At 35.5% G+C, this 25156-nt stretch overlaps 3 protein-coding genes across 4 annotated transcripts in view; 1 reads left to right on the forward strand and 2 right to left on the reverse strand.

Annotated features, from left to right (window-relative positions):
* Positions 1-105: 105 nt before the first annotated feature.
* Positions 106-12714, forward strand: LOC148308478 (uncharacterized). Its single transcript, XM_088261655.1, has 14 exons — positions 106-296; positions 404-551; positions 1235-1361; positions 3176-3280; positions 3954-4032; positions 4297-4816; positions 5173-5220; positions 5640-5689; positions 8647-8750; positions 9443-9604; positions 10365-10541; positions 10623-10715; positions 11369-11481; positions 11949-12714. Exons 1-14 carry the CDS (start codon positions 245-247, stop codon positions 12037-12039), a joined length of 1869 nt encoding a protein of 622 aa, XP_088117781.1. The 5' UTR covers positions 106-244; the 3' UTR covers positions 12040-12714.
* Positions 12715-12878: 164 nt separating this feature from the next.
* LOC148308479 (uncharacterized) lies at positions 12879-15188 on the reverse strand. The gene is made up of 4 exons (XM_088261659.1): positions 14939-15188; positions 14614-14779; positions 14045-14176; positions 12879-13382 (listed from the first exon to the last, which is right to left on the reverse strand). The coding sequence occupies exons 1-4, from the start codon at positions 15066-15068 to the stop codon at positions 13109-13111; spliced, it is 702 nt and encodes a 233-aa protein (XP_088117785.1). The 5' UTR covers positions 15069-15188; the 3' UTR covers positions 12879-13108.
* Positions 15189-18919: 3731 nt separating this feature from the next.
* The window catches only part of LOC148308480 (ral GTPase-activating protein subunit beta), a 36598-nt gene continuing 30361 nt past the window's right edge, over positions 18920-25156 (reverse strand). Inside the window, exons 19-26 of one of the 2 annotated variants that reach the window (XM_088261642.1) lie at positions 24861-25041; positions 24640-24772; positions 24176-24277; positions 22613-22818; positions 20646-21169; positions 20194-20280; positions 19562-19808; positions 18920-19421 (exon numbers count right to left, since the gene is read on the reverse strand). In XM_088261642.1, coding sequence (XP_088117768.1) covers positions 19292-19421; positions 19562-19808; positions 20194-20280; positions 20646-21169; positions 22613-22818; positions 24176-24277; positions 24640-24772; positions 24861-25041 — 1610 coding nt within the window. In that variant the 3' untranslated portion in view covers positions 18920-19291. The remainder of the gene's footprint in view (positions 19422-19561; positions 19809-20193; positions 20281-20645; positions 21170-22612; positions 22819-24175; positions 24278-24639; positions 24773-24860; positions 25042-25156) is intronic. The other variant, XM_088261641.1, reaches the window with a different exon arrangement.

Genomic DNA, 25156 nt, shown 5'->3' on the forward strand with positions numbered 1-25156 from the left:
TAAAAGTATTTTACGGTTCAAATATATGCTGATTTCTTTGTTTAAAAAAAATATATTTAAAAAAGCATTTCTTGATATCATTACACAACGGAAAGAGGCGTTTCTTGCGATCATACGTTTTGTATCCATGGAAACCGATTAAACCGTCAAACAAGGAAATATTTGAAAATAGAATGTTCGTAAGTTTTGTTTCGGGAAACTGCTCAAGATTGGTATTCAGAAATAATGAAATTAATAATAAATAATGGAAGAATTAGTCGGAAACGTAATATATATTATTTTAAGTATAAAAGAAGGTATGTGCGCCTAATTACCTGGTCCTAAAATTTCTAACCTATAACTGTCTCGGTAAATCGTAAATTTCTGTATTTTGTTAAACGTATTCAATTTGCTTTATTTGCAGGGCAAGGTTTTAATTATTTCCGAGAGCCTTTAGTGATTTCTTGTACCCTAAATGGCCACACTCTCCAGACTGACCCAGTGGGTCCGGCGAACGTCCCCCAGTTTGATTCGGAACTTATTTGGGAGACGGATAAGAAATCCTTGAGGAGGTGAGTCTCCTACAACCGCTACGAGATTATATTTATAATTTTTTTGGAATATATTTGATTTGATACAGATGACGTGAGTGAAGGAGCTTGGGATCGAGGATATCCCATATAACACCGCCACTTATCAGGGAAATAAAAATTGAGTTAATGTATAGACTAACAATTTTAAAAATCGTAGCTGTTATTACTTTTGTCTTGAAAAATTTTATTTTCATAGATGGCAATTTTTATCTTTTAATTTTAGCCATGATTAACTGAGTGTGTTTGAAGGTATAAAATCATTAGTTTGACTAACATACCATCACGCCGCTTCCAGGTAGAGGTAGGCAGAGAGAATAGAATGCCACACCACTCCACACTTCCACGTTCATGCATCTCCTCATACACACCCCTCGATTATTTTGACTCCTTACCTGACCTCTTTTATGTATTTGACATACCTGATCATGACAAGTTTTCCTCAGTCTTTTTCTGCTCCATTTTCCAACTACATTCGCTTCATAAATCCGTTTTTCCATTCTTTCCTCACCCATTTGTTCCACATGTCCAAACCATCTCAAGACACCTTTTTTAATTTTATCTGTAATGCTTAACTCAGCCTTGCATTCTTTCCTTATTTCACTATTCGAACATCTGTCACGTTTTCACCAAAAAAATTATAATTTTTGACATGTTGATTGCAGCCTGCGTCTGCAGAATGTGCCTTTGAAGGTGCGTCTGCAAGCTGGAGGTAAAGATACGCGCGGGTACTTGTCTCTCAGCCTCCTGTCCGCGAGACCCTGCCCCACTGGGCGACCCTTGCCCCTCCAGGTACCTATACAGTCCTCGCATGCTCTTTGCAACGATAACCATTATATTGATACTTTCACTTGGTGTTCAAGAAGTACAGATACATTAAGCATACCATGATGAAATAAAGGTCAAATTATGAATTATTTAGAAAATTTAGAAATCCAAAAAAACTTAAATTCTAATAATAATTTATTAAATAATAAAAAGCTTCTTTACATCTCACCAATAGATGTCTCTAGTGAAGTTCTAGTGATTCAAAAACAAGGTTTCAAAATTGCTTCATATATTTACAACTTCCAAGAATTTGAGTAGTGTGGTTGTCAATAATGGGTAGAATTGGTGAATGTTACACGTGTGTAAAGTGATCACTTAAACTAGCCTATGACGGTCGTCAGCCCCGTAAATGCCCAGACTTCCATATTCTTCTTCATCTTTGATGAGATGTCAAAAAATAATATTAAATAATATATTTTTTCAAAATTCTTCACCTTTGCTCTCCATTTTTCCTTTGTTTTCAAACTCCGCCCCTTGACTAACTCCCTCTTCCTAACTTTCCCCTTTCCTTATTTATAGAACAATTTTATATTTTGTATTTTAGTTATTATTCAGACCTGAATGTTGGATGTTTAGATTCCGAAACTAGTAGTCTTTAATAAAACTCAAGTGGTATAAAAACAAGTGTTTTCTTTGATCATTGTAACATGTCTTACCACAATGTTAATGCTGAAACAATAAATAAAATATTTAAGCATACCATTCACGAGTCGACATTTTAAATTTCACAATCACTAATATTTTCATTTGAATCTTTTATACTGACTTGAATGCTGTAAGCATCATGCACTGTTGTTGCCTAAAGTGCTCACGGACATATGTCGCTCACTCCTATCAACAACGTCATATATAAATAAAAAACATTACTTTTCAGGAGATCGTTTCTAAAGTTTAAAAATAAATATCAAGCCACTTGTTGAACTTTTCACTATGCAACAGATCTTTTTAGGTAAAACCTGAAGGTTTTTTCTATATTTGAAAAATATTTAGTATACAGTGAAACCTCTATCTGTCGTTCCTCGAATAATCGTTTTCCCCGATGTGTCGTTTATTTTTTCTACCCCGAATTAATTTCATATAAAAATAGATCGCATCGATCGTTTCTGTCCACCATTTTACCCTATTCATCATTTGAATTATGGTACATATTTGATATAATTTGTCTGTTTTTTTTACATTTTAAAAAAAATTCTCAATTTTGTTACATCCAACGACAATATTCCTATGTGTGGGATACAGACTATCAAAAGCTAGTGTGAAGGATACAGCAGAAGAGGTCTGAAGATCTTAGGGTTCTGTTCAACTTTGTATTTTTTTTGTTAATAAATACATTTATTTACATCTAAAACTTGTATTCTTAATATTTCAACCTACCAATGGTTTATGCAGATTGGGAGGACGATATTTTTACTCGATCGTATGTCGATCTTATGTATTGACTTCTTTGCCCTACATTCATTGTTTTCCCGCATCCATAGTTTATTTCAATAGGTCCCTTTAAAAATGAGAGATAGAGGTTTCAATGTATTTAATAAAATAATTAAACAATACTTTTTCTTCAAAATGCAAAAACAACACTTTTTACCCTGTAGCGGGTAAATATTAAGTTAAAAATATGCCGCTTTCGCTGGAATATATTACATTTTCTGGGCATGGGCCGAAAACAAGCACAACTGAAAATTTATGATTTTTGATATATGACGTTGCTGAAAGGAGTGAGCGATGTGAGGACCACGGTGATTGGGTTAAAGCGAGTTACGATATATGTATCTCTACAGGCAGGACACTCTTGGCACCGCCTTCTGGGGGCTCGAGGAAGTCCTGAACTTCTGCTGAGACTCATCCTCAGGGACTCACTGGACCCGCTTCCGACTTCTCCACAGGTTACTATCGAATATGAGACTGATACTTTCAATTTTTAATTTTAAATAGAACGTAAGATAACTGTTAAAACTAAATTGATAAATGATAATCTATTCAAAACTCAATTGTACCCGATACTTGTCTGTTACCATTTAAATATATTTCTACCATTTCTGGAAAAAAATTGACACATTTAAAATGCCTCCAACATGCGGTTTGACAGTAACAAAATAAGTACATGTAAAGAAAATAAAGTAGAGAAGTATCACAAGTGATAGTTGACATCTAGGGAACCTGACATTACACATAAAGAAAAAACAAAATTTACTACAAAAATATATGGTAGTTTAGTTAGTAAATGTATGAATGAGAGATTTTATGGTTGTGATAGGTTGTGGTCCGTGATTATTATCGCGGATTTTTGAGTCAGAGTTTCTCGGTTCGAACCCACACTATCACAATTTGATACCTATTTCTAATGATGAGTCTAACTCACAGAAAAAGTATGAATTTGAATTATTTTTGTAAATAGTAAAAATACAAATAATATATATATGATTTTTTATTATTAAATAAATCAATACATGAGAAATAATTTATGGAACTTCACAATGTTAATGTTAACACAAAAAACAATTCACAGTGTTAATGCTTCATATATTGATTATAATAATCGATGTATTTATTTTCCAGGGTAAAAAAGAATTATTAGATAGTACAAGGCGAAGACCAGTCCATCATGAACCACGGCTCTCTCCATATTTCCCAGATGGTAAATGATGATTTTAGAATAATGACAAATGTGACTTTATCATATGCTATTTTAAAAATAAGTTGCATTGTTACTTACTCTTTAATTAAAAAAAAAACTCTTAAGACAAAAACTTTGAAATTTAGTTTTATTTTATTTGTGAATAAGTATTATGGCATTTATATTCAAATAATAATAAAAACCCCTTTCAGTTGAACAAATATATATTTTTAGATTAATATCGATGGCCATAATAGTGTTATAATTATTTTTTTTATCTTATAGGTAAGCAAGAGATTCCGATGGCTGGATTAGAAGACAGATCCGTTTATACCATCAAAAGTGTTCATAGCAACAGGTCTTTGAAAACTGACACAGGACTTAGTTCTGCAGCTTTGGAAGAAAGTGTAGGACTCTCAAAAGACCTTGTACAAGATGAAGAAACTCCAAATGCAAATCCAGAAGTAACTCACGTCCATACAACTGCGGAGAGCTCTCCAGAAAAGAGCAATGTTGTTCCCACTTTGAATTTAAACTCTGTGAACACAACACCTAATGTAAATGCTAGTGAACGAGCAGAAGAAGACAGAAATGTGAAAGAAAATGTAGTAATGCCGGTACAGGATGAGAATAAGGATACTGCATCATCTACAGGATTGAAGATGGATACTGCTTCAGTAACAGGATTGAAAATGGATGAATTACAGACACAGAAATCAACCAGAGAGGATGTGCCAACGCTGGGCTTGAATATTGAAGAAGAGGACCACAGTGATACATTTGATTCGCATGAGAGTTTTGAAAGGTAAAATCATCAGGAATAATGGTAGAATTTTTTTTGCTTCAGGTACCAGTCCAGGGTGGTGTTAAATAAATATTAAAGTGAAAATTTGAGGAATTTTTCATTTTATAGAAAAGTGCAAAAAGTGTATTGAAAACTTTTGTTTGCTATTTAAACTATAATTATTTGGATGGCCCAGTTAAACGTACACATATTAATTACCATTAAATAAATACATGTTATGTGAAATCTTTGAATTTTGTTTAAAATATTATAGGTCTTGTTTTCACAAATAATAGTAATTACAAATAAATTAAAGTCTTTCTTTTGTTAAAAAACGACTAAATATTTTTATTTATAATTATGTAACTTTTTTTTAGGAAAGCTGCTTTGAATAAAGAACGTCCATTGGGATTTTGCAGTGCACGGTAATAAATGAATTATTATCTAATTGTTTTTTTTGTTCTTGCTGATAAATCCCTAAAAATTGGCTATAATACAAACGGATTTATAATAAACAAATGTAATTACATAGTAAAGATCTGAGATTACGATTTTTGTCGCTGTTGGAGCACAGTTCACTTCCCCATCGCACAAATGGTTTTTCCAGAAGGCATTGGATGCTTTCTTTGTGAAAAAAAAAACAAAAGATGTGTTTTGAAAAACATGCAAATTGTATATTTATCATATAAAAAATACTAAATTAATAAAAATTGTTTTATTGTGATGTGGAAATTTCAGGTCTTTAGTAATTACACATTTGCAATCCCTGTGGGTATTTGACCTGTAAATGTATAATTTTTTATACCCATATTATTATTATATTTGTTTATTTATATAATTACAGCGTTCACTGTTCCTGCGAGCGCGGTAATAGTGCAGTGTCTCCGCCACAAGGTATTTTTGTTCTTTCTTTGTAATCAAAAATAATAAAGCTAACTAAATATTGTTTGGGTTTTCAAATGACATAATTTTGTAAATTAACTTATAGTTGGTGTAATTTAGTTTATTTGTAGGCAATACAGTGAAATCTCGGGTAACAAATTAAACCTCTTAGTGTGTGAGTTATTGTAAAGTAGACTGTGTTTGGGGTGAGTTTTATTTTATTTCAAAATTCGAATCTCAAAGTCAGTATTACAGACAATTGTGCCAAATCTTAAGAAACTTTGCAAAGGAATCCATAGATATAAATTTAAGTAATATATCTTTTTTTTTTCTTGAATTGTCGTTTTTGTTTTGTATTCGAACATATCCAATTTATTATACTGTCCATTTTTAATGAAATAGCCTATTGTGTGCGTATTTGTTTAATAAATAAACAAATGAAATATGATGGTTTTGAATTTTAAATTAAACAAACTATCCAACAGATTCATTAGTTATTTAGAGTTATTAGAGGTGAACGTTTGATCCAATTTGCTATTGAAGAAAAAATGACAATCATGAATACTTGGTTTAAATAGCACATCAGACGCCTATACACATGGATATCACCGGGTGATAGATGTCGCAACCAGATTGATTACATCATGATAAATACCCGCCGGAGGTCATCGGTAAGTAATGTTAAAACTTATCCTGGTGCAGATTGCGGCTCTGATCATAATCTGCTGATTGCACAAATCAGAGCCAAGTTCAAAATTATAAAAAGGGATAAGTTTAAAACTTTAAACCTCAATGAGCCAGCAATTAAATGTTTTGGCACAGATATCAGGAAACAAGACGCTGATTTCAACGTAAACTCCTCTGAAAATGTCGAACAGCGTTGGAACAGTCTCAAAGAGAAAATTGTCAAGACTGCAATGAAATATCAGGAGCCTAGAAATGAAAAGAGGAAATCTTGGATATCAGACCCCACATGGGATATGATATCAAAGCGAAAAGCGATGAGAGTAAAAGGAACCTCATCTGCAGAAGCGAGACAAGAATACTCTAGGCTCAATAAAGATATACAAAGACATTGCCGACGAGACAAAAATAAACAAATTTCGGATATCTGTGCTGAGATAGAAGATAAAGCGAATAGCGTCACTACAAAGGATCTTTTCCAAAAATTAAACTCTTAACCCGTGCTTTCAAACCTCAGACATGGGCAATAGAGGACCAAAATGGAAGCGTTCTGACGGACATTGGCAGCGTCTTGGAGAGATGGCGAGGTTACTGCTCCGGACTATATGCCGAGACCTCAACAGCAGAAAGTCCTTCCTTTGAGAATCAAACCATGGAACCCGACATTTTGGAAGAAGAGATTCGAGATGCACTGAAAAAACTAAAATGCAACAAGTCCCCCGGCAATGACTGCATACAGGCCGAGCTTCTAAAAGAACTAGGGGATAAGGGCATAAAAACAGTGCTGGATCTCTGCAACCTCATATGGAGAACGGGAACATGGCCTCAGGAATGGGCAGAATCTGTTTTCATTCCTCTTCACAAAAAAGGCTCATCCAAAAAGTGTGAAAACTATAGGACAATAGCACTTATCTCTCACACCAGCAAGATAATGCTATATGTTCTAAAAGCACGATTACACAGTTACATTGGATGGCAAATACCAAAGGAACAAGCTGGTTCACAAATGAAAGGAAGAGGAACAAGAGAGCAGATCCTCAACATCCGCCAAGTGATCGAAAAAAGCCGAAAGTTCCTGACGCCAACAGTTTTATGCTTTATCGATTACAAAAAAGCTTTCGACTGCGTGAAGTGGGAACATCTGTGGAAAGTACTCATGGAGATGGGAGTCCCATCCCATTTGATAAAACTCATCCATGGACTTTATGCCCAAAGTAAGGCAATCGTAAGAATCAATGGCATAAACACTGCAAGCTTCCCCACTGAGAAAGGTGTAAGACAGGGATGCATACTCTCCCCTGACCTGTTTAACATCTATGGGAAATACATCATGCGCAGGGCTCTCTACGAATGGAATGGAGGAGTGTCCATTGGTGGCGTAAAGCTGTCCAATATACGATATGCGGACGACACAACACTTCTGGCCAAAGACCCAAAAGAGATGGTAGATCTCCTTAAACGAGTAGAGATTGAGAGCAAGGCACTGGGACTAGAGATTAACCAAAGCAAGACCAAGATCATGATCATAGATCGATCTAAGAAGTTTGGTGATCTCGGGAACTCACTGGAAGGTTTAGAGATAATAAACGAGTTCCAGTTCCTTGGATCTCAAATCAGCAAAGAAGGAACTTGTGAAGGAGAGATTAGACGTCGTATCGCCATCGCCAAAAGTGCCATGTCTAAGCTAGACAAAATTTGGAAAGACCGGGGTGTGAGTAACAACACCAAGATGAAGCTTGTCAGGAGCTTGGTCCACTCCATTTTTCTCTATGCTGCTGAAACATGGACTATAAAAGCAGCAGAAAGGAGAAAAATTGATGCCTTTGAAATGTGGTGTTGGAGGCGCATGCTCCGAATTCCATGGACAGCTAGACGCACCAATGAGTCCATTCGCCAGGAACTACGCTTGGATGGCTTGTCTCTGGCCAATATCTGTACCCGACGGATTCTCCAGTTCTTTGGACACGTTGCGCGTGGCAACGAGGATAGCCTGGAACGACTAGTTGTGATCGGTAGCCTGGAGGGAAAGAGAGGGAGAGGAAGATCCCCCACACGATGGACCGATCAAATTAAAGCAGCAGCAGGCACCTCAGTGGTTGGAGCGCTACGTGCAGCGCAGTCAAGGGATAACTGGAGAAGAGTCATTGCTTCTGCAAGGGTCACAACCCTCAGCAATGAGGATTAAGACGGAGAAGAAGAAAAAGATAAATGAATTGTACAAAATAGAGGGACGAATGCCAGGCCCTTCTGTACTTGTGTAATCCAATGGTAGTTCATTGTTTCAGTTAGTGGGCGTCTGTCTCCCGAGTCCCGGAGAGAAGTGATGCTTAGTGCTGTGAACCAACTAGAGGACTGGAAGGAACAGCAGCAAGAGATATTCAGATTCCAGGTAGATACCTGTACTCGAATCAGAGAAATAGAGAACAGTGAATAGTTTAGGAGAAATTGCGTGAATTTGAGTATCCATCTGGGGTCAGGCGCATCCATTCCATACAGGCACAAAAGTAGTGCCTACCCAATCTTATTTACATTCTACAATGCCTTAAGAATTCGAGGAGAATTCCTGGAGTCATCAGGAGTAGATATCATTATGTTTTATTTTTAAATGTTAAAGTTGTTTTGTCCGCCTCCGTAGTGTAATGGTCAGCACGCTCGGCTACCGTTCTGGATATCCCAGGTTTGATTCCCAGGGAGGTTCAAATAAATATGTATAAGTGATTTTTTCACTGTAATATTTATTCAATATTACTCTGGACAGGTACCTTAAGCGGAGGGCTGATCACCTTTCCTTCATGTGTAAACAATCAAGATAACACTGTTTATATGAAGCAGTACCCTATGCACCATTAGGGTGCAAATAAGAGTTTTATTATTTTATTATTATTAAAGTTGTAAAATCAGGTAAATAATTTATATTATTACTCAACTGGCTTCGTGTTGTAGTTTTTATTAACTGTGCATATAATGTTTAATATTTGTCATTTTTGGTTTCTGTTTTATTTATCAAATACAGATTTCTGTAGAATCATGAATGGTTTTTTGATTTTTAATATAGATCTGAAATGTCTGTTGTTTCTTCAGTTAAAGCAGAAGGAGAGAGAGCAACTGAAGCGTCTCGGTAGGGAGTGGGAGGAGAGACGCAGGGACGAAGAACTCCGTATCCAGCACCAACTGCAGCAGTCCACACACCTCGCCGCCCGTCTGAATTCGGCTGCTGAACAATTATCTCAACGCCATGAGAAAGTAACCATGTTTTGCATTATGAAATTTGTGGTTTTAAAAGTATGTATACTTAACCGGATCCACGCGGCTCGCATAACCGTATGTGTTTTTACTTTGCTCCAAGTTTCGAACCTCAGTTCAACTTGGAGAGATTTTTTCATGGTGTGGAACTTTGGATAAAATAATACGTCAATCCTTGGCCATATGACATCTGTTGAAGCGCCATAATCATGCCCTATATCTGTCTCACTCTCGACGCTACGCATCGCCAGTGGGGTAAGAGTGACACACGATGCGTGCTTTGATTTATTTATGTTACAATCTTACTTGTTTATATTACGATATATTTCAAGAATAATGTGACACAAGTGTATTATAGAGTACCAAAAAGGCACAATGAATCCCATTGAACGTTTTTGTTTAGGAAAATAAATTGTTTCTTAACTAAATACATGATAAAAGTAATCATTTAAAAAACGGCGAAATACAGCCGCGCACGGGCGTCTCTTAGGAACAAAGTTAACGCAGTTTAAAGGTTAAACAAATGTAACTATTCTATAATGTCCTCTTCTCCGGTACTCCCTGATAGTCGCGTAGACGCACAACTGTGAAACTGGGGTTGCGGTTCGGTTCCCGTCAACTGCAAAATGAGTTGAAGAAATATTTATTTTCGATTGGTACTTAAACCTTGTTGAAGATTTAAGCTGTTTAAAAGAATGGTTGATTTATACAAATGTTTTGAAGTTTTTACTTTATGTCATTTTTTCTTTACAAATTGCAGTTAAAATCAGCTAGAGACGATCTAGAGACAATGTATATCTCCAAATACCACCAACTGAACGAGGCTTCCAAAACAATGGAAGATGATTTCAAGAATGAGATGAACAACCTGGATAGAAAATTCTCTCAGCTAGAGATAAAATTTACATTTGTGGAAAAAGAGAATGTGGACTTGAAAGTATGTACAATATTTTCTATCTTTCATTACAGTAACTTGTTTTTTCCATTATTTTAAAAACTTTTGTCATTTGAATTTAAGGAAAAAATAAGGCGCCAAGAAGAAGAAATAGAATCTTGGAAGAAATGTTGTGTTGCTAAGGATCAAGTTGCTCTTCGTACTCAGGAAGAAATTGTAAATATTTTTTTTTCATTATTTGTGAAATGTTTTTCATAAAAAAATACAATTTTTGTTTACCGTTTGGCAATATAACTATTCAGACATAGTCAATAAATGTGTACATATAAAATTTTGCAACGTGTGCGTGAAGAAGTCTGGTAGAGCAGTGAGTGACCTTTAGTTAAACACTTCTTAGACATTCATTATTGAGCATGTGGAATTCCAAAGAGTAATATCAGTCACTACTGGTATTTTCGCATCAGGGAAGCCTCTAACACTACTGTATTAGAGGCTTCGCAAAGCTTAGCAAAGAAAAATTCATAATATTAATAATTTTCATATATTTTCGATATGTGGTATTGCCATATCATTATAATTACCAAAGACAAATGTGAGGTAGCATGCAAGGACCTACTTAGTAGAAAGCCAACTTGACAGCCATATTATTTAAACAAATCTACACTGGCAACATTTGTAACTGTAAAAAAAAAAAAAAGCCCGCTTCTCAATAGTTTTTATGTGTGTCTTTCATTCGCAATTTTCAAATTAGATCCGCCTTCAAAAGTTTTTAACTGTCTATATTTTTCATTCTCATTCTATTGAATATTGCAACTCTCTATGAGTACATCCTGTCTCAACAATGCCTGAAATTTTTGGTATCACTGTAGGTTGGATATAAAGAAAGACTGGATGGAGCGCTCCGGTCCGAACGCTACTTCAGGGAGCGATGGGATGCCGCAGCTCGACTTCTGCACATGCAGAGAACAAGAGATACCTACAGGTAATACAATAATCATTTTGGAGTGCACTAGAGATGATTAAATGCGTTCACTAATAAAATTACTGTTACCGAGAGTTTTATGAAAAATTAATCTTTCGGAAAAGAAAATTTGGCAAGATCAAGTATTTCAAATATAATATACTTATCAGGTCAGGAATTTTTTTAAAGATATGTCTGCACGTAGGATAATAAGGACCGAGAAGGTAGATGTGAAAAATAGATCACAAACACCTTTCAATATAAATCTTTTATGAATTTATTTTGCTATCCCCAGGAACACTTTTGCAGTGGAGCGTCTAGCCAACTACGCCATGGCACCCGTCATTTGTATTTGTAGAATTGGATGTGAAACACGAATACTTATGTAATTTGTAAAAATGAAAACAATATGTAATGTGGTGGATGTTTACGGTATGGTCGGTATAGTTACAAATATATGTGTACATTTCAGTGGTTCTTTGTTTCAGGCTTCATCAGATATTACAGGATGAACAGCAAGAACGACAAGCTTTACAGAACCTCAAGGGAGATGTTTTAAACACCTTTCGTGATGATTAGTTAATAAAATGTAAGCCGTTTGGCTCAATTATATTTTTATACCGAGTAATAAAATGTTATTATGTAGAACATGTTTGTATATTAAGAAATAACATTGTTTATTTTAATATCATTCACTAATTAACCATCAATTTTTATTTCCGAAATATGTAATATTTATATTTTCAGTATTTCACATTTTATTCACTTTACTAAAATAGTTTCTACCATATTTTTATTGACGCTCCCTACTTGCTTTGAATAATCAAAAATATTGTTAAATCATATATCGTTTATTTTCATATTAGGTGTATATTTTATGCTGTAAAAATATTTTATTATTATAATATATGTTTTTTAAATGCGTGTTTTTTTACATGTAATATTACTTTTGGTGAAAAATCTGAAATCAAATAGGCTTCAAGGGTAATCCTCAATCACATATAGTTAGCAACCTTTGTTGTCCGGCTTTTGTACACCTCTTAACTACAAGATCAGAGCGAAAAAAATATTCAATCATTCTTTCCACAATTCAATAATCTGGATGACTTTATAAAAATATGCAAATGTAAAAAAAAACAATTTGCAAATTGCTATGAATAGAAATGAAAAGAAATTGAAAGTAAAAATTAAAACCTTTTATTATTTATATTGTACATTCTTAAATAAAATATTCATAGATTTATGTAAAAAAAATAGCATTATTTATTTATATGATACAATCTCTCTTAAAATTTATAATTTCCTTAATTTAAACCTGATGGATCAACTAAAATACACATATGATTCTGATATCTATGTATAAGTAAATTTACATCAATGATCGAAATGGTTTATGATAGAAATAATGAAAATGTATGTACTTTTAATGCCTCAAACAATTTTTCATAAAGTGAAAGAAGTTAAGAGAACAAGTTCACTTTAGAAACGGCAGACTCAATTGTTTATGTAAAATAATAACATACATAAAAAATGCAATAATTGATCCAACAAATGACTAATGAGCAAAATTATAATTGGAATGGTTTTTTCCACTGCTTTCAATCCAATCCAATCAAGCCAATCACTCTGCAGAGGTATTTGGGCTACGTCAAATGGCTCCTTGAATAGTTTCTCCCCTCTCTTCTAAGGCCTCCCTCTCCTCCTGCGTGAGACGCACAGGCTGACGGGATTTCCTCTCCACCTCTCCGTGGGACTGTATAGAGGAAGCTACACTATGTCTCAACTTCCAAAACATGAACGGTGTCAGACTCAGAGCTTCTTTTCTTCCGTTTGAATATGTTAGTAGGAGTATCACCCGAGATCTGTTGTGGAAGCTTTCAACTTTGCTTTTAATTACAGCAAAATGATCTGGATTTCGCTGACTGAAACAGTAACAATACATAGTAAGTAAATGCTAAAAGAAAATTAACCAATAATAATATATTTTGTTAATTATATAGTAAAACAACAACTATTAAGCTTTTTCCAATTTTATTTTCTTGACGTTTCGTCGTTACCTACATCATCAGACAAGTAGGAAGCTAGACAAGATTTTTCTGACTTAATGAATTGAAATGATGTGAAATGATATGAAACGGTGTTTGAAAATGGTGCAGAATGCATCGAAACACTTGTCACAGTGGATCTTAAGAAATAGCGGTAATTACTAAGTAAAACTGAAATTAAATGAATTTTAATTGAGTAAAGTTAAGAAGTTTACACATGGCATACATACATACATTAGGGATTTCTACCATTTTATTTTCTACCTATTTTGAGATATTTATTTTATCTGTATTCGAATTCATTTCAAGATGTTATCATTTTTAATTCATAAAAATGAATACAAGTAAAATTAAAAATAATAGTAGATTTAATGAGATTTTATGCATTTTGTTTTCAGGATTAGATGACAGCTCTTGCAATCATGGCTGAAAAACATATTGAAACATGACATAATTATATTCTAAAAACAAATATGAAAATCTGAAAACTGAAGAGAATAGTTACCCTTGTGAAAAATAATTAATACAAATATATTTACCAGTACGACATATCTACTTTCCACTGCAAGGAGATGAGAGTAGGACGTAAGCGGATGCTTTTAGGAATATTGCTGAAGACTTCTCGCGTTAATATAGTTGACACTACTTCATTGCAGCATGCTTTTGGGAGGCTACAAAAAAATCAACAATCATTAATACACCTTACTAATAAGAAGAATAAATTAATGTTTTGGAAGAAGTTTTGTATGATCGTATACTGTAAAACTTAACAGTGTCCAAAATGGGTTCACAAATGCAGTCTATCATATTTGAATTTAAAAAAAACAAATGGCATCTTTACACATAAACCGACCGTGTCAGGTTGTGGTCCTGTGGTTTAGTGTCGTAGACTTTCGAGTCAAGAGTTCCTGGGTTCAAACCCACTCTACCACAATTTGATACCTATTTCTAATAATGAGCCGCTTAGGCTCACATAAATAGTATGAAATTGAAGTATTTTTGTAAATCATAAAAACACAAATATTTCTTTTATTTATAAAATAAATTATTAAAAAGTTGAGGTGAACTTATAAGTTGTTTAAGCTAATATTAGTAGGCAAAAATATACTTTATTGACTGAAGGTATTCCATGATCTCATCTTTGTCGGATAGAGCGGCTTCCCTATGTAGAATTTGTATTAGTCTTCGGATAGCTAGTGCCTCTAATGATAACCCTTCCCAGTCCCAAGAGTCGGCTTCTCGAGGTATTTCCCCCTCCATTTCTTTTACAGCCACTGAAAACAAATGCAGCGATTATTAAAAATCACAAGGAAAGCTATCTATTACAAGTTGTCTGTAATAATTTGTTAGTGCAGTTTTAGTTGTATTTTAATCATAAATTAATTTGTTTTTCAGATAAATAAATTTGAGACAAATCAAAACAATAAACTTACTATCAATGAATCTATGAATATCATCTTTACACACTTTTGGGAACACTTTTGCGAAACGTTTCATCTGTGGATCATCGTAAAACTCAAGTTTTTCTAATAAAGAGAATTTAATTTGAGGTTTGATCTCCATAATAACTTAATTTTAAAAACAGTGTGAATCGCAGATTGCGGTACGAATGGATACGGCCGACGCGAATTTTCAATTTTTTTGACAGATGACAGCTGAGAGATGTTGAATAAATCCATAGACAAAATACTTGGGAATTATTCACATGACGTAGGTACTAGTGAAATTCAAATAATTATTGTTTCTGGTACAATGTTGTACAAGCGAACGTTCCGATTACAAACAAATTTTTATCGATATTATAAACAAATGTTTATGCTTATTTTTCCGTTTCATTTACACTCCCATATATGCAAATTCATATATAATTTATTAGTGCAATTTTTGTTAACAATATAAATAAATAAAATACATGTGTTTATTTATGACAATTTTTTTTCCACACATGCATATATTATTATAAACATTTTCTTCTTTTATCATATCCACTCCCTATGTGGAGCATATGGAGTCCTTGTATCTTCCCAAGTCAAGTCCATGTCCCGAAGTTCAGACAAGAACTGCCGATGAATTGTCAGTAGTGGTCATCCTGGGCAGCGCGAACCTGATTGATGCCTTGTAAAAGATGCAAGCTTGATTAAGGCTCTCGGGAGGCATGGCGAGTACATGGCCTAGCCAATTGAATCGCCTTTTCTTAACGACAATTGTGTCCAATATTTGCTGCATCCTATGCCTTAACACTTCATTCCTCACAAAGTCAAACCACCAGACGTCTAAAATTCTTCGCAGACACCTATTCTCAAAGCTAAGTACACGGCTGCTCTGGGCTCTTGTATGGTGCCATGTTTCATAGCCGTAAAAGAGAATAGGAGGAATGCAGGCATTGTATAGGCGGCATTTGGTCTTCAACGAGTAAAGATTTCCAGACAGCCTTCATACTGCTAAATGCGGATCCTGCGAGTCCTAAACGCACTCCCACCTCCTTTTGGAGGCTGCTATTTTCAGTTACGTACACTCCTAAGTACTTTAAACTCTCAACCCTTTCGATGAGCTGGTTTCTTAACATCAAGAGTTGCTGAGCTTCTAGGCATGAGCTGTTACACAACACATGAGTTTTTGCAACATTTATTGTAAGCCCCATGTGCGTAGATTACACTCCTAAGTACTTAAACTCTCAACCCTTTCGATGAGCTGGTTACTTAATGTCAAGGGTTGCTGAGCGTCTGGCATGAGCTGTTGCACAACACATCGGTTTTCGCAACATATATTGTAAGCCCCATGTGCTTAGAATACCTATTCACCCTATCGATAATTAATTGAAGGCCCTCAACGGAATCATCAATTACAACAACATCATTTGCGTACCATAGGTTTCAGAGTTTCCAGGAGGGGGAGATGGTTATACCCTGGTCAGATGGTAATGACTTTTAAAGAATGAAATCCACGAGGATGATGAAGAGGAACGGCGCAAGGACACAGTCTTGTCTGACTCCGGTGGAGACCCCAAACCAATCTGTGACAACATTGTCTACTCTCATATGGCAATCACTGTTAAGGTGGGAATTAATTAGCTCTACTAGTTTCGTAGGCACCGCACAAGCTTCCAGTACTTTCCAGAGTGTAGGCCTGTGCAGACTACGCCTGTGCAGACCACGCTGAGTAGCGTAATGCCGTGGTAGTTGTCAAAGGTAGAGATTTCCGTGTTACATAAGAAGGGTCCCCCTTTAACGTAACGCGGCAATCTCCCCATTTTCCCAATCTCTTGGGTATAGCTCTTCTTCCAACACACTGCTTATTAACTGGTGTAAAGGGCCAAGAATGCCAGTAACACTGCATTTCACATGTTCCGGGTGGATACCTTCAGTACCTAGGGCAGTCCCATTTTTAAATTTTGACACGGCTTTCTTTCCGTGTCGGTGGACCATCAGGTATGCCGACTGCCTGTGGAATGCTTCAAGCAGCTTCCGTTGGAATATCGAGGATGATTGATGATTAATATTTGACCTAGTAACGAAAACTCCATACCAAAAATGTCTTTACCCCTCGTATCTTAATCTCAGGAGGGATCACTTAAAAAAAATGTATTTTGGGATCTATATTCACAAAATCAAATTAAAATCTGGAATATTTAAATTTTGATAGGAGTGGGAGACATCTTTCCATCGTGGGAGAGAAAATTTCAAGGGATGCTTTTCTTTTTTAAACTTTAGTATCTGATACTGGAACTTAATCAAAAAATTGACAAATCCAAACTAAAACTGATATTCAAAATTGTAAAGGTATTGTAAAAATAATATTGGATATTACTATAGATTAGGAAAAATCTAAAAATAGAGTTGGAGAAATATTCCTTCAATGAACCTTGTACAAATATTTTGTAACCTCTCTTTGTAGTCTCTTGACAAGAAGTATGTGAAAAGACTCATTATAATAATAAATTTGGATAACTTATATAGCGCCATTTTCGTAAAAAAATACCTCAAGGGCGCTTCACTGTGAATGAATTGGGGAAAATATTATGGTGGAAATGATTTAGCAAACAAATGTGTTTTTAGTCTTTTTCTAAAGATCATCTCACTCTCACTATTTCTAACCATTGGTGGAAGAGCATTCTACGCCGTCGGTCCTGCAACAGCAAAGGCACGCTCGCCAAATTTAGTGCGTTGGTTGCGAGCTGGTAAGATCACATTGCCCATTGCAGATGTTGTAGCCGATCGAAGCGTGAGACGTCTATCAACCAATTCATCTGGAATACACAGCTCCTTAAGATACTCTAGAGCCATATTGTGTATTGATTTATACATGAGTAGGCAGAGTTTATACTCAACCCTTTCGGGAAAGCGTAACCAGTGGAGTTTGTGAAGTAGTGGGGTGATGTGACTGAATTTAGAAATTCCAAAAATTAGTCTCGCTGCTGCGTTTAACACTGATTGCAGTCGAGTCATTTTATTGTTTGGTAGACCCGTGTATATACCGTTACAATAATCTACTCTCGATATTACAAACGCATTTATTAATTGACGGGCAGCATCAACTGGCAGATTCTTGCGAATGCTTTTAATTTGCCTTAGCTGATAAAAACATGTACTTGTTGTTTTGCTAATTTGAGTCTCAAGATTAAAATTTGGCAGGTACATCATACTATCATAAAAATAAACATATCCTCCAAATCAGTAATTAATAACAGAAAATGTTCGTCTAATTTACTTTGAAAAGAATAACATATTTTGAAGCTTAATAAATAAATAAAATATACCTATTAGTCAATTTATAAGAATATTTATTTTAATCAAAAAATATAATATAATATGTATTTAATAAAATTTTTACATATATAAAGATAACCTAGATGTTAATATATTACTTAATTAAGTATTTGTTTAAAAATATTAATTATCTATACAGCGTGTAAAAAAGTATAATAACGCCAAGTTATGACTTATTGGAATGTTGTAAATTTGTAACTGTAACCATAACATTTTAGATTTAGCCATAACTTTTGTGCAAAAAAAACCATGAAATGTTCTAAAACTTTTTACACTTTCAACAAACTAATCTGTAGAATGGCAAATAGAACTATGGTTGCCATATTATAGGGAAATTCATTTGACTGTTTCGCGCATTAAGTATGCCATATCTGTAGATATTTATTTTGACACATAAATATTAAACTTTATGGACACTATGCTTGGAACACCGTAGCTTGCTACGATTCATTTTATGTTGAAAATAAGACGAAATATAAAAAAATGAATTGAATCAATATTTTTTTACGTATTAAACATACATATAAAAACACAACATTAAAATAATAAATAAAAATTCATTTCTTGCATTAAAATAATAATAAATATATCCCTATAATATGGCAACCTTAACTAATGTATTATGCATTCATAAACAGTTTTTGCATAGTTAAAATCATTATTGAACTGTGGTGTACCTAGTCAGTCTACAAATAAGTTTACACTAATCACCATGTGAATATATTAAGTAATAGCATTCAGAAATGGAGAAGTTCCACTAACTCCATTGGAATTCCATTCCAGTAGATGCGTTGTAAAACTTTGCAAAATCAATACAAATAAAATATGTATTGCAATTAAGTACAAATAGTTATATAATAAAATTTAAAACGATTAAATAATACTGTTAGAACCTTAAAATAAATATTTGATGCTTATTAAACGAAATAAACAAATATCAAGTACAAACACAACAAAATGCATAAATTTATAAAGAATTAAGAAATAAACATAATATTGTTGATTGTAATGATGACGAATTCAATTATAAATATCCTCAACAGGATTTGAAAAAAGTGAAGCCAACAATTCCGGTTCCGTGAGATTCTTCTTAAACTTCTGCGCTATTTCTTGAATTTTGTGTCTTCTACGAACATGGGGCAGTTGATAACTGAAACAAATTGATAATTGTTAAAAAAAAAGTTAGTTGTAAATAATAAAAGTAACAATAAATTTGGATAATTTATATAGCGCCAGTTCTGGTTTAAGTGATCACTTTATACATAGAGCACACTGCTCATAGTTTCTCACCTGTCGTCCTGCAGGCGGGCCCTCCGCGCCACATTGAGCGCCGTGTGGCGCAGCGCGGCGGGCAGGCGGCGCTGCTCCAGCACGGCCCCGTCGGCCAGAGGGCCCGCGGGACAGGAGCCCGCAGCACCGCCGCCCCCGCCGCGCACCTGCACGCGCACCACGCCGCACTCCAGCGGCCGCACCCATATCACGCACACGTCGTTGCGCCGCCACCACACGCCCGTTTCAGTGTAGCGGAGCAGACCATCTGTCCAACAGTAAACAAACATTGATTGAATTCTAAAAATATCATTGTGTGTATATTAAATTAAAAAAATATGTTGAAGAGATATCTATGAATGTGGGCATGTGTAAGGTGCATGAATCCACATTGTAAATGGTAATGAATTAGAACTAAATGTTGTAGTAGCTTGATAATAATAAGGTTCATGAGTCCACATTGTAATTGATGAGGATACAGAGTGCAGAGTGTGTGCTTCCATTATTAGGTCCAAAATTGGCATGTTGCGGTCACAGTGGCAGTCACATGTGCACTCATAGATAACTCCACATGCTGAAAACTCGGGCATGAGTTGGGAGCTTTTATTATTATTGTAGCTAGATAAAACATAATTTAAATTATATATCCTTACCGATAGAAACATCGAGATGATCTTCGTAGCTTTCCAACCATATTATTAGAATTTTAGTGCACAGCTGTCTGTTTCTTCTTCCACTGCCTGCAAGAACAGAACGGATATGTAATAAAAGTCAGTGATAAACAATTTTATATCGGTAGTGTAAAGGCAAAGGGGTAAATCTGTCAAATTTTTCATTTTATAAGTTTGTTCCACAAAATGTCTAAAATAGTGTACTCCATAATCTGGCAAAAGGATATAGCTATAGTTACAATACTTATTTACTTTTTTTAAAGATATGTACATTTAAAAATACATAAAACAAATGAGTTATTTAATTTAGATAAGTTTGTTTTGGCTCTCCTGTAAAATTTGGTCTGAGACAGATATACACCTTTGCCTTTACAGTACCGATATACAGGGCCATGTGGGTTTTGATAAATATGTGTAAAAGTGTAGTCTCTTACCCACTGAACTGAAGCTGGAATTAGGAGAATGTTTCTCGAAATCTAAGGATAAAGTTCTGGGCTTGTCCGCCACGCACGTCTTGTTGGAAGCCGTAGTGACATTGGCCGACGACTGGCTGTAGGTCTCGCTGACGCTCCTCTCGTACCAATGTCCCGGGGCGGGGTTGTTGGACACGTCCCACGAGGAACTGCTGTTTGCCGACCCCATGCTGCAGTGCGAGGGACAGTTCCCGTCGATGTCCGACTTCATGATGGACTCTCCCGCTTCGGCGCCTTCTTCCTTATCGGTGGGGACTATGAAGGCGATCTCCGAGCTGGCGTCGGCCCAGTAGAGGATGTGAGTGTCTCCGTTGTAGAGGGCGCCTCCGTGATCTTCCGTGTCTGCGGGCGGCTGGTTGAGGGATTTGGCTTCGAAGTTCTCGTGGAAGTCCGGCTCAGCTTCCGATGTCGCCGTGGGGTTGTAGCTCGTGTCTATGTGTCCGGTCCAACCCGCATGTTCCTTTACTTTCACGGGCCATCCGAGTCTGAAAATTATAACTTTGATTAAATTATTTGAAAATTATAAGCAAACAAATTGAAAATGTAAATATGTTAAGACATTTAAAAAAAAATACTAAATTTTACATCTGTTAACATTTCAATTCAATCGGAGCATAACATGATAAATATTTTTAGATATTTAATCTCATTTAAAAAAGTAATGTATTTTTCTGGGTTATAATGTCTTTATGACAACATTGTAAGAAAAGTCACCGCGTAACAAATGATAGGTACGGTAGCCTTACTTCATACTGTAATATCCATAAAAATGATACCATATCTATTAATATTGCATTTGGAAAAGGCACTTCATTTTTTCGTCACAAAATGGGTTTCACTTCGAAAATAAAATACAATATATTTTATTTATTAAAAGAATTGATAACTCTGTGGTATAGTAGTATAATATGTACTCTCCTTATCATTCAACGCTCACTTTGTGTAATACCACTGTTATCAACACTTATTCTGTGTTTTAAAAGCGGTATTACACAAAGTGAATGATGAATGATAAGGAGAGTGTTATTTTAATTTTTATTTACTTAATTAAATTAATTATAACACTGACGATAAAACCTTACATGGTAAAACATTCTTTAAAATAACTTTCTATTGCAATCAGAGAATAATATAATAAATATTTTTAGATATTTAGTCCCATATAAACAAGTAAGAAGAAAAAATAAGTATCACATCAAAAATAAAATGCCTACACTAATACAACACATCACACCACACGCCACATCAGGCAAACACATTTTATTTTGAGCTTAATAGTATTTTCACACTTTCTTGTCGTTATAATATATATATTATATATTGTTGTATAAAATGTAAAATCAGCAATTGGCCTCATTATCAGCTCCTTATACTGTATATTTATATTATTTTTGTTAATGGCTGTTGATTTCCAATAAATAAATGCCAGATTAATGCAACCGGATGAGAACGCTATAAGAGTGAAGAAGGATGAAAGTAGACTGAATGCAGTCAAAATGCGATCTCTCAGAAGAATGTGCAACAAAACGATGTATAGTGCGAATAGAGAAATAAGGAAGGAATGCAAAGCTGAGATAAGCATTATCCATAAAATTAAGAAAGGTGTGTTGAGATGGTTTGGACATGTAGAACGAATGAGTGAGGAAAGAACGGTAAAACAAATTTATGAGGCGAATGTAAGTGGAAAAAAAAGGGCAGAGAAAGACCGAGGAAAAACATGGCACGATCAGGTATGCCAAATACTTGAAAGTGGTCAGGTTAGGAGTCGTAACAATCGGCGGGTATGTATGAGGAGATGCATGAACGTGGAAGAGGCGAAGAATATTTGCAAAGACAGAGTGGTGTGGCGTTCTATTCTCTCTGCCTGGTGAAGCGGCGTGATGGTTAGTTAGTTAGTTAGTTTTTAAGTGTGTAAAAGTGATAGTCACCCCCGGAGCATTTGCAGGAAGCCTCTGCTGACGGTGCTGCGCTTGTTGGTGTTGCGCAGCAGCTGCAGCGGCTCCCGCTGCCCTCGGGCGCAGTAGAAGATGTGCGCCGTGGTGGCCGCCCGGGCCCCCAGTCGGTCCAGGGCCAGCAGCTCGCAGCCGAACTCCGCGCCGGACGAATCCAGCGCCAGGAGGCGAGGCACTCCCGTCTGAAATCAGATGCAAATATGTACAATGATTAAAAAAAAGACTTGTTTTTATACCACTTGAGTTTTATTAATTTATTTGTCCGCCTCCGTGGTGTAATGATGTGGTGTTCGATTCCCAGGGGGGGTGAAAATAAATATTAGTGATTTAACACTGTAATATTTATTTAATATTACCCTGGACTGGTTCCTGAAGCGCAAGAGTGATCATCTTGCCTTCACGTAAGTAATGATCAAGTTAACATTGGGTCAAATTGATGCAGTGCCCTATGCACCATTAGGTGCGGATAAGGGTTATGAGGAGTTTTATTAAAGACTACTAGTTTCAGAAGCTAAACTTCCATCATTCAGGTCTGAATAAAAACTGACCTGAATGATGGAAGTTTAGCTTCTGAAACTAGTAGTCTTTAATAAAACTCAAGTGGTATAAAAACAAGTGTTTTCTTTAATCATTGTAACATGTCTTACCACAAAGTTAATGCCGAAATTTTCTTAGTGATTGATTCTCTTGTTATCCATGTTGTATGCCCATACCACCTTAAAGAACTCTTCCTAATCTTTTTAATTATTCCTTTTTCAGCCTTACATTCCTTTCTTATATCTTATTATTATGGATGATTTTCCACAATTGAAGGATACAATAATAATAATAATAATAATAGCGGACAGGCGCTGTGGCGTAGTTGGGTAGATGCTTGACTGCAGAACTGGCGCCGCGGGTTGGATTCCCGCCAAGTGCAAAATAAATTCAAGAAAGACTTATTTTCAATTGGTCTGGGTATTTGTGATGTATTTTTCACATTAACCTTCCCTACCCTTACTATCCTACCTGCAGACAAGCCTCTAGAGACTTTGCGGGTTATTCCTTATTAATTAAAAATATATATGACCACAAAGTGACTGTCGGATAAACTGATGAAAAAATAACAAGCTACATGAGTTACAGTTCAAAGGTTTCAGAATAAATAATTTTTTCAATAGTCTCTAGCATGATTATAAATTTGTATTATCTCTCTGACCCTATCTCCACTCAATGGCGCATAGAAAACCCCATCGGATTGACACAGTGATAACTTGATTTCAAGTATTCCCCACTATAGCTGTAAACTCGCTATTACTGTGATCATTAAAACCAAGTTTTAGGGCAATTTATGTGTTAAAATTGATAGTTATATTGAATTCTAAAACTGAGCCAGCAGTCAAAGAGAAACATGACTAATTTTAATCAACATCTCTTTCACATCCCACTAGATCACTGAGTGTCACAATTATATACATAAAAAAAGGAAGATATTCGCACACTAAACAAAACTAAATATAAATATATTTTGATATTTGAAAATGTGCCAAGAAAGGTTACTTTTTTTTCCCCTCCGATGTTCAAGAAACCAAAGTGGGATAAAAACAGGCGGGCAGTTTGGAATTCTTGAACTGGTTCCGGTGGTACGCATTCTTCCGGATTCTGAAAATGGAGAAAATGAATTAATTCACTATTTAAAAAAGTAAAATAATAAAATTTTGTTATGAATTGACGAGATGGATTTTATGCTCAGTTCGAGAAACTAAAATGCAGCATCACACTTTAGAACATTTTACTGCAAAAAACTACTTCTACCTGAAAAAAAAAATTAAGGCTAACAATTATTTTTTGATATATAAACATAGATGAAGAAGATTATGAAGATTTTGGAAACAGTGCTTGAATCACTAGAGACATCTATTGGTGAGAACTCCTACAGTTGGAGATAATCCAGATTTGTGAACAAGTATTTGGACAAACTCCAAATGTTATAAGGCTAACAATAATAATAAAAATTTATTTACTGTTTGAGATTCAGGATTATCTCGGGCGGTTTTTTCGATAGCGGCTTGAGTCTCGAGCAACTTGAATAGTTGCGACGCTCCCGGGTCATTGAGAGATCTCAGAACAGAATCCAATGAGGGAAAAGACTTGTCGCTGAAAATTAATAGCGCAAATATATTCTTTAAATCTGATTAACCAATGATAAACATGTAAAAGAATTTGGTAGGAAAATGCTTCTTACGCTGCGGACGGGGGTCCTTGCGGCAGGGGGAGGCAGGAGGGGGCGGGGGCTGGACAGGGCTCCCAGAAAGGGACGGGGCGCGCCCCCCTCCAGCCCCCCACGCGTCCACCGGCCCGACTGCGAGCCAACTGACGGAGCTGCAAAGTCCACGCGTGACGTCCAAATGCGCCCCTCAAAATAACTGCAATCACAAAAATATTACATAAGGTACATTTAAAATCACAATAATAACTGGTTTCCTCGTGAAAAACCTCTAACTCTTAACACATTGTTTGCGGGAAACGCTAAAAAGCGTC

The sequence above is a fragment of the Brachycentrus maculatus genome, unplaced genomic scaffold, assembly GCF_059751285.1.
Source record: "Brachycentrus maculatus isolate JH-2025_06_01 unplaced genomic scaffold, ASM5975128v1 h1tg000163l, whole genome shotgun sequence".
Classification (NCBI taxonomy): domain Eukaryota; kingdom Metazoa; phylum Arthropoda; class Insecta; order Trichoptera; family Brachycentridae; genus Brachycentrus; species Brachycentrus maculatus.

Bases quoted from the DNA above. Each gene is read 5' to 3' on its own strand.
- LOC148308478 (XM_088261655.1), top strand. From the start codon at position 245: ATGGAAGAATTAGTCGGAAACGTAATATATATTATTTTAAGTATAAAA. The intron at 4,817-5,172 runs GTAAAATCATCA...ACTTTTTTTTAG, and splicing joins TCGCATGAGAGTTTTGAAAG to GAAAGCTGCTTTGAATAAAG. The intron at 10,542-10,622 runs GTATGTACAATA...TTTGAATTTAAG, and splicing joins AAGAGAATGTGGACTTGAAA to GAAAAAATAAGGCGCCAAGA.
- LOC148308479 (XM_088261659.1), bottom strand. From the start codon at position 15,068: ATGGAGATCAAACCTCAAATTAAATTCTCTTTATTAGAAAAACTTGAG. The intron at 14,780-14,938 runs GTAAGTTTATTG...ATTTGTTTTCAG, and splicing joins TATTCATAGATTCATTGATA to TGGCTGTAAAAGAAATGGAG. The intron at 13,383-14,044 runs GTAAATATATTT...TTACTGTTTCAG, and splicing joins AAAGTAGATATGTCGTACTG to TCAGCGAAATCCAGATCATT.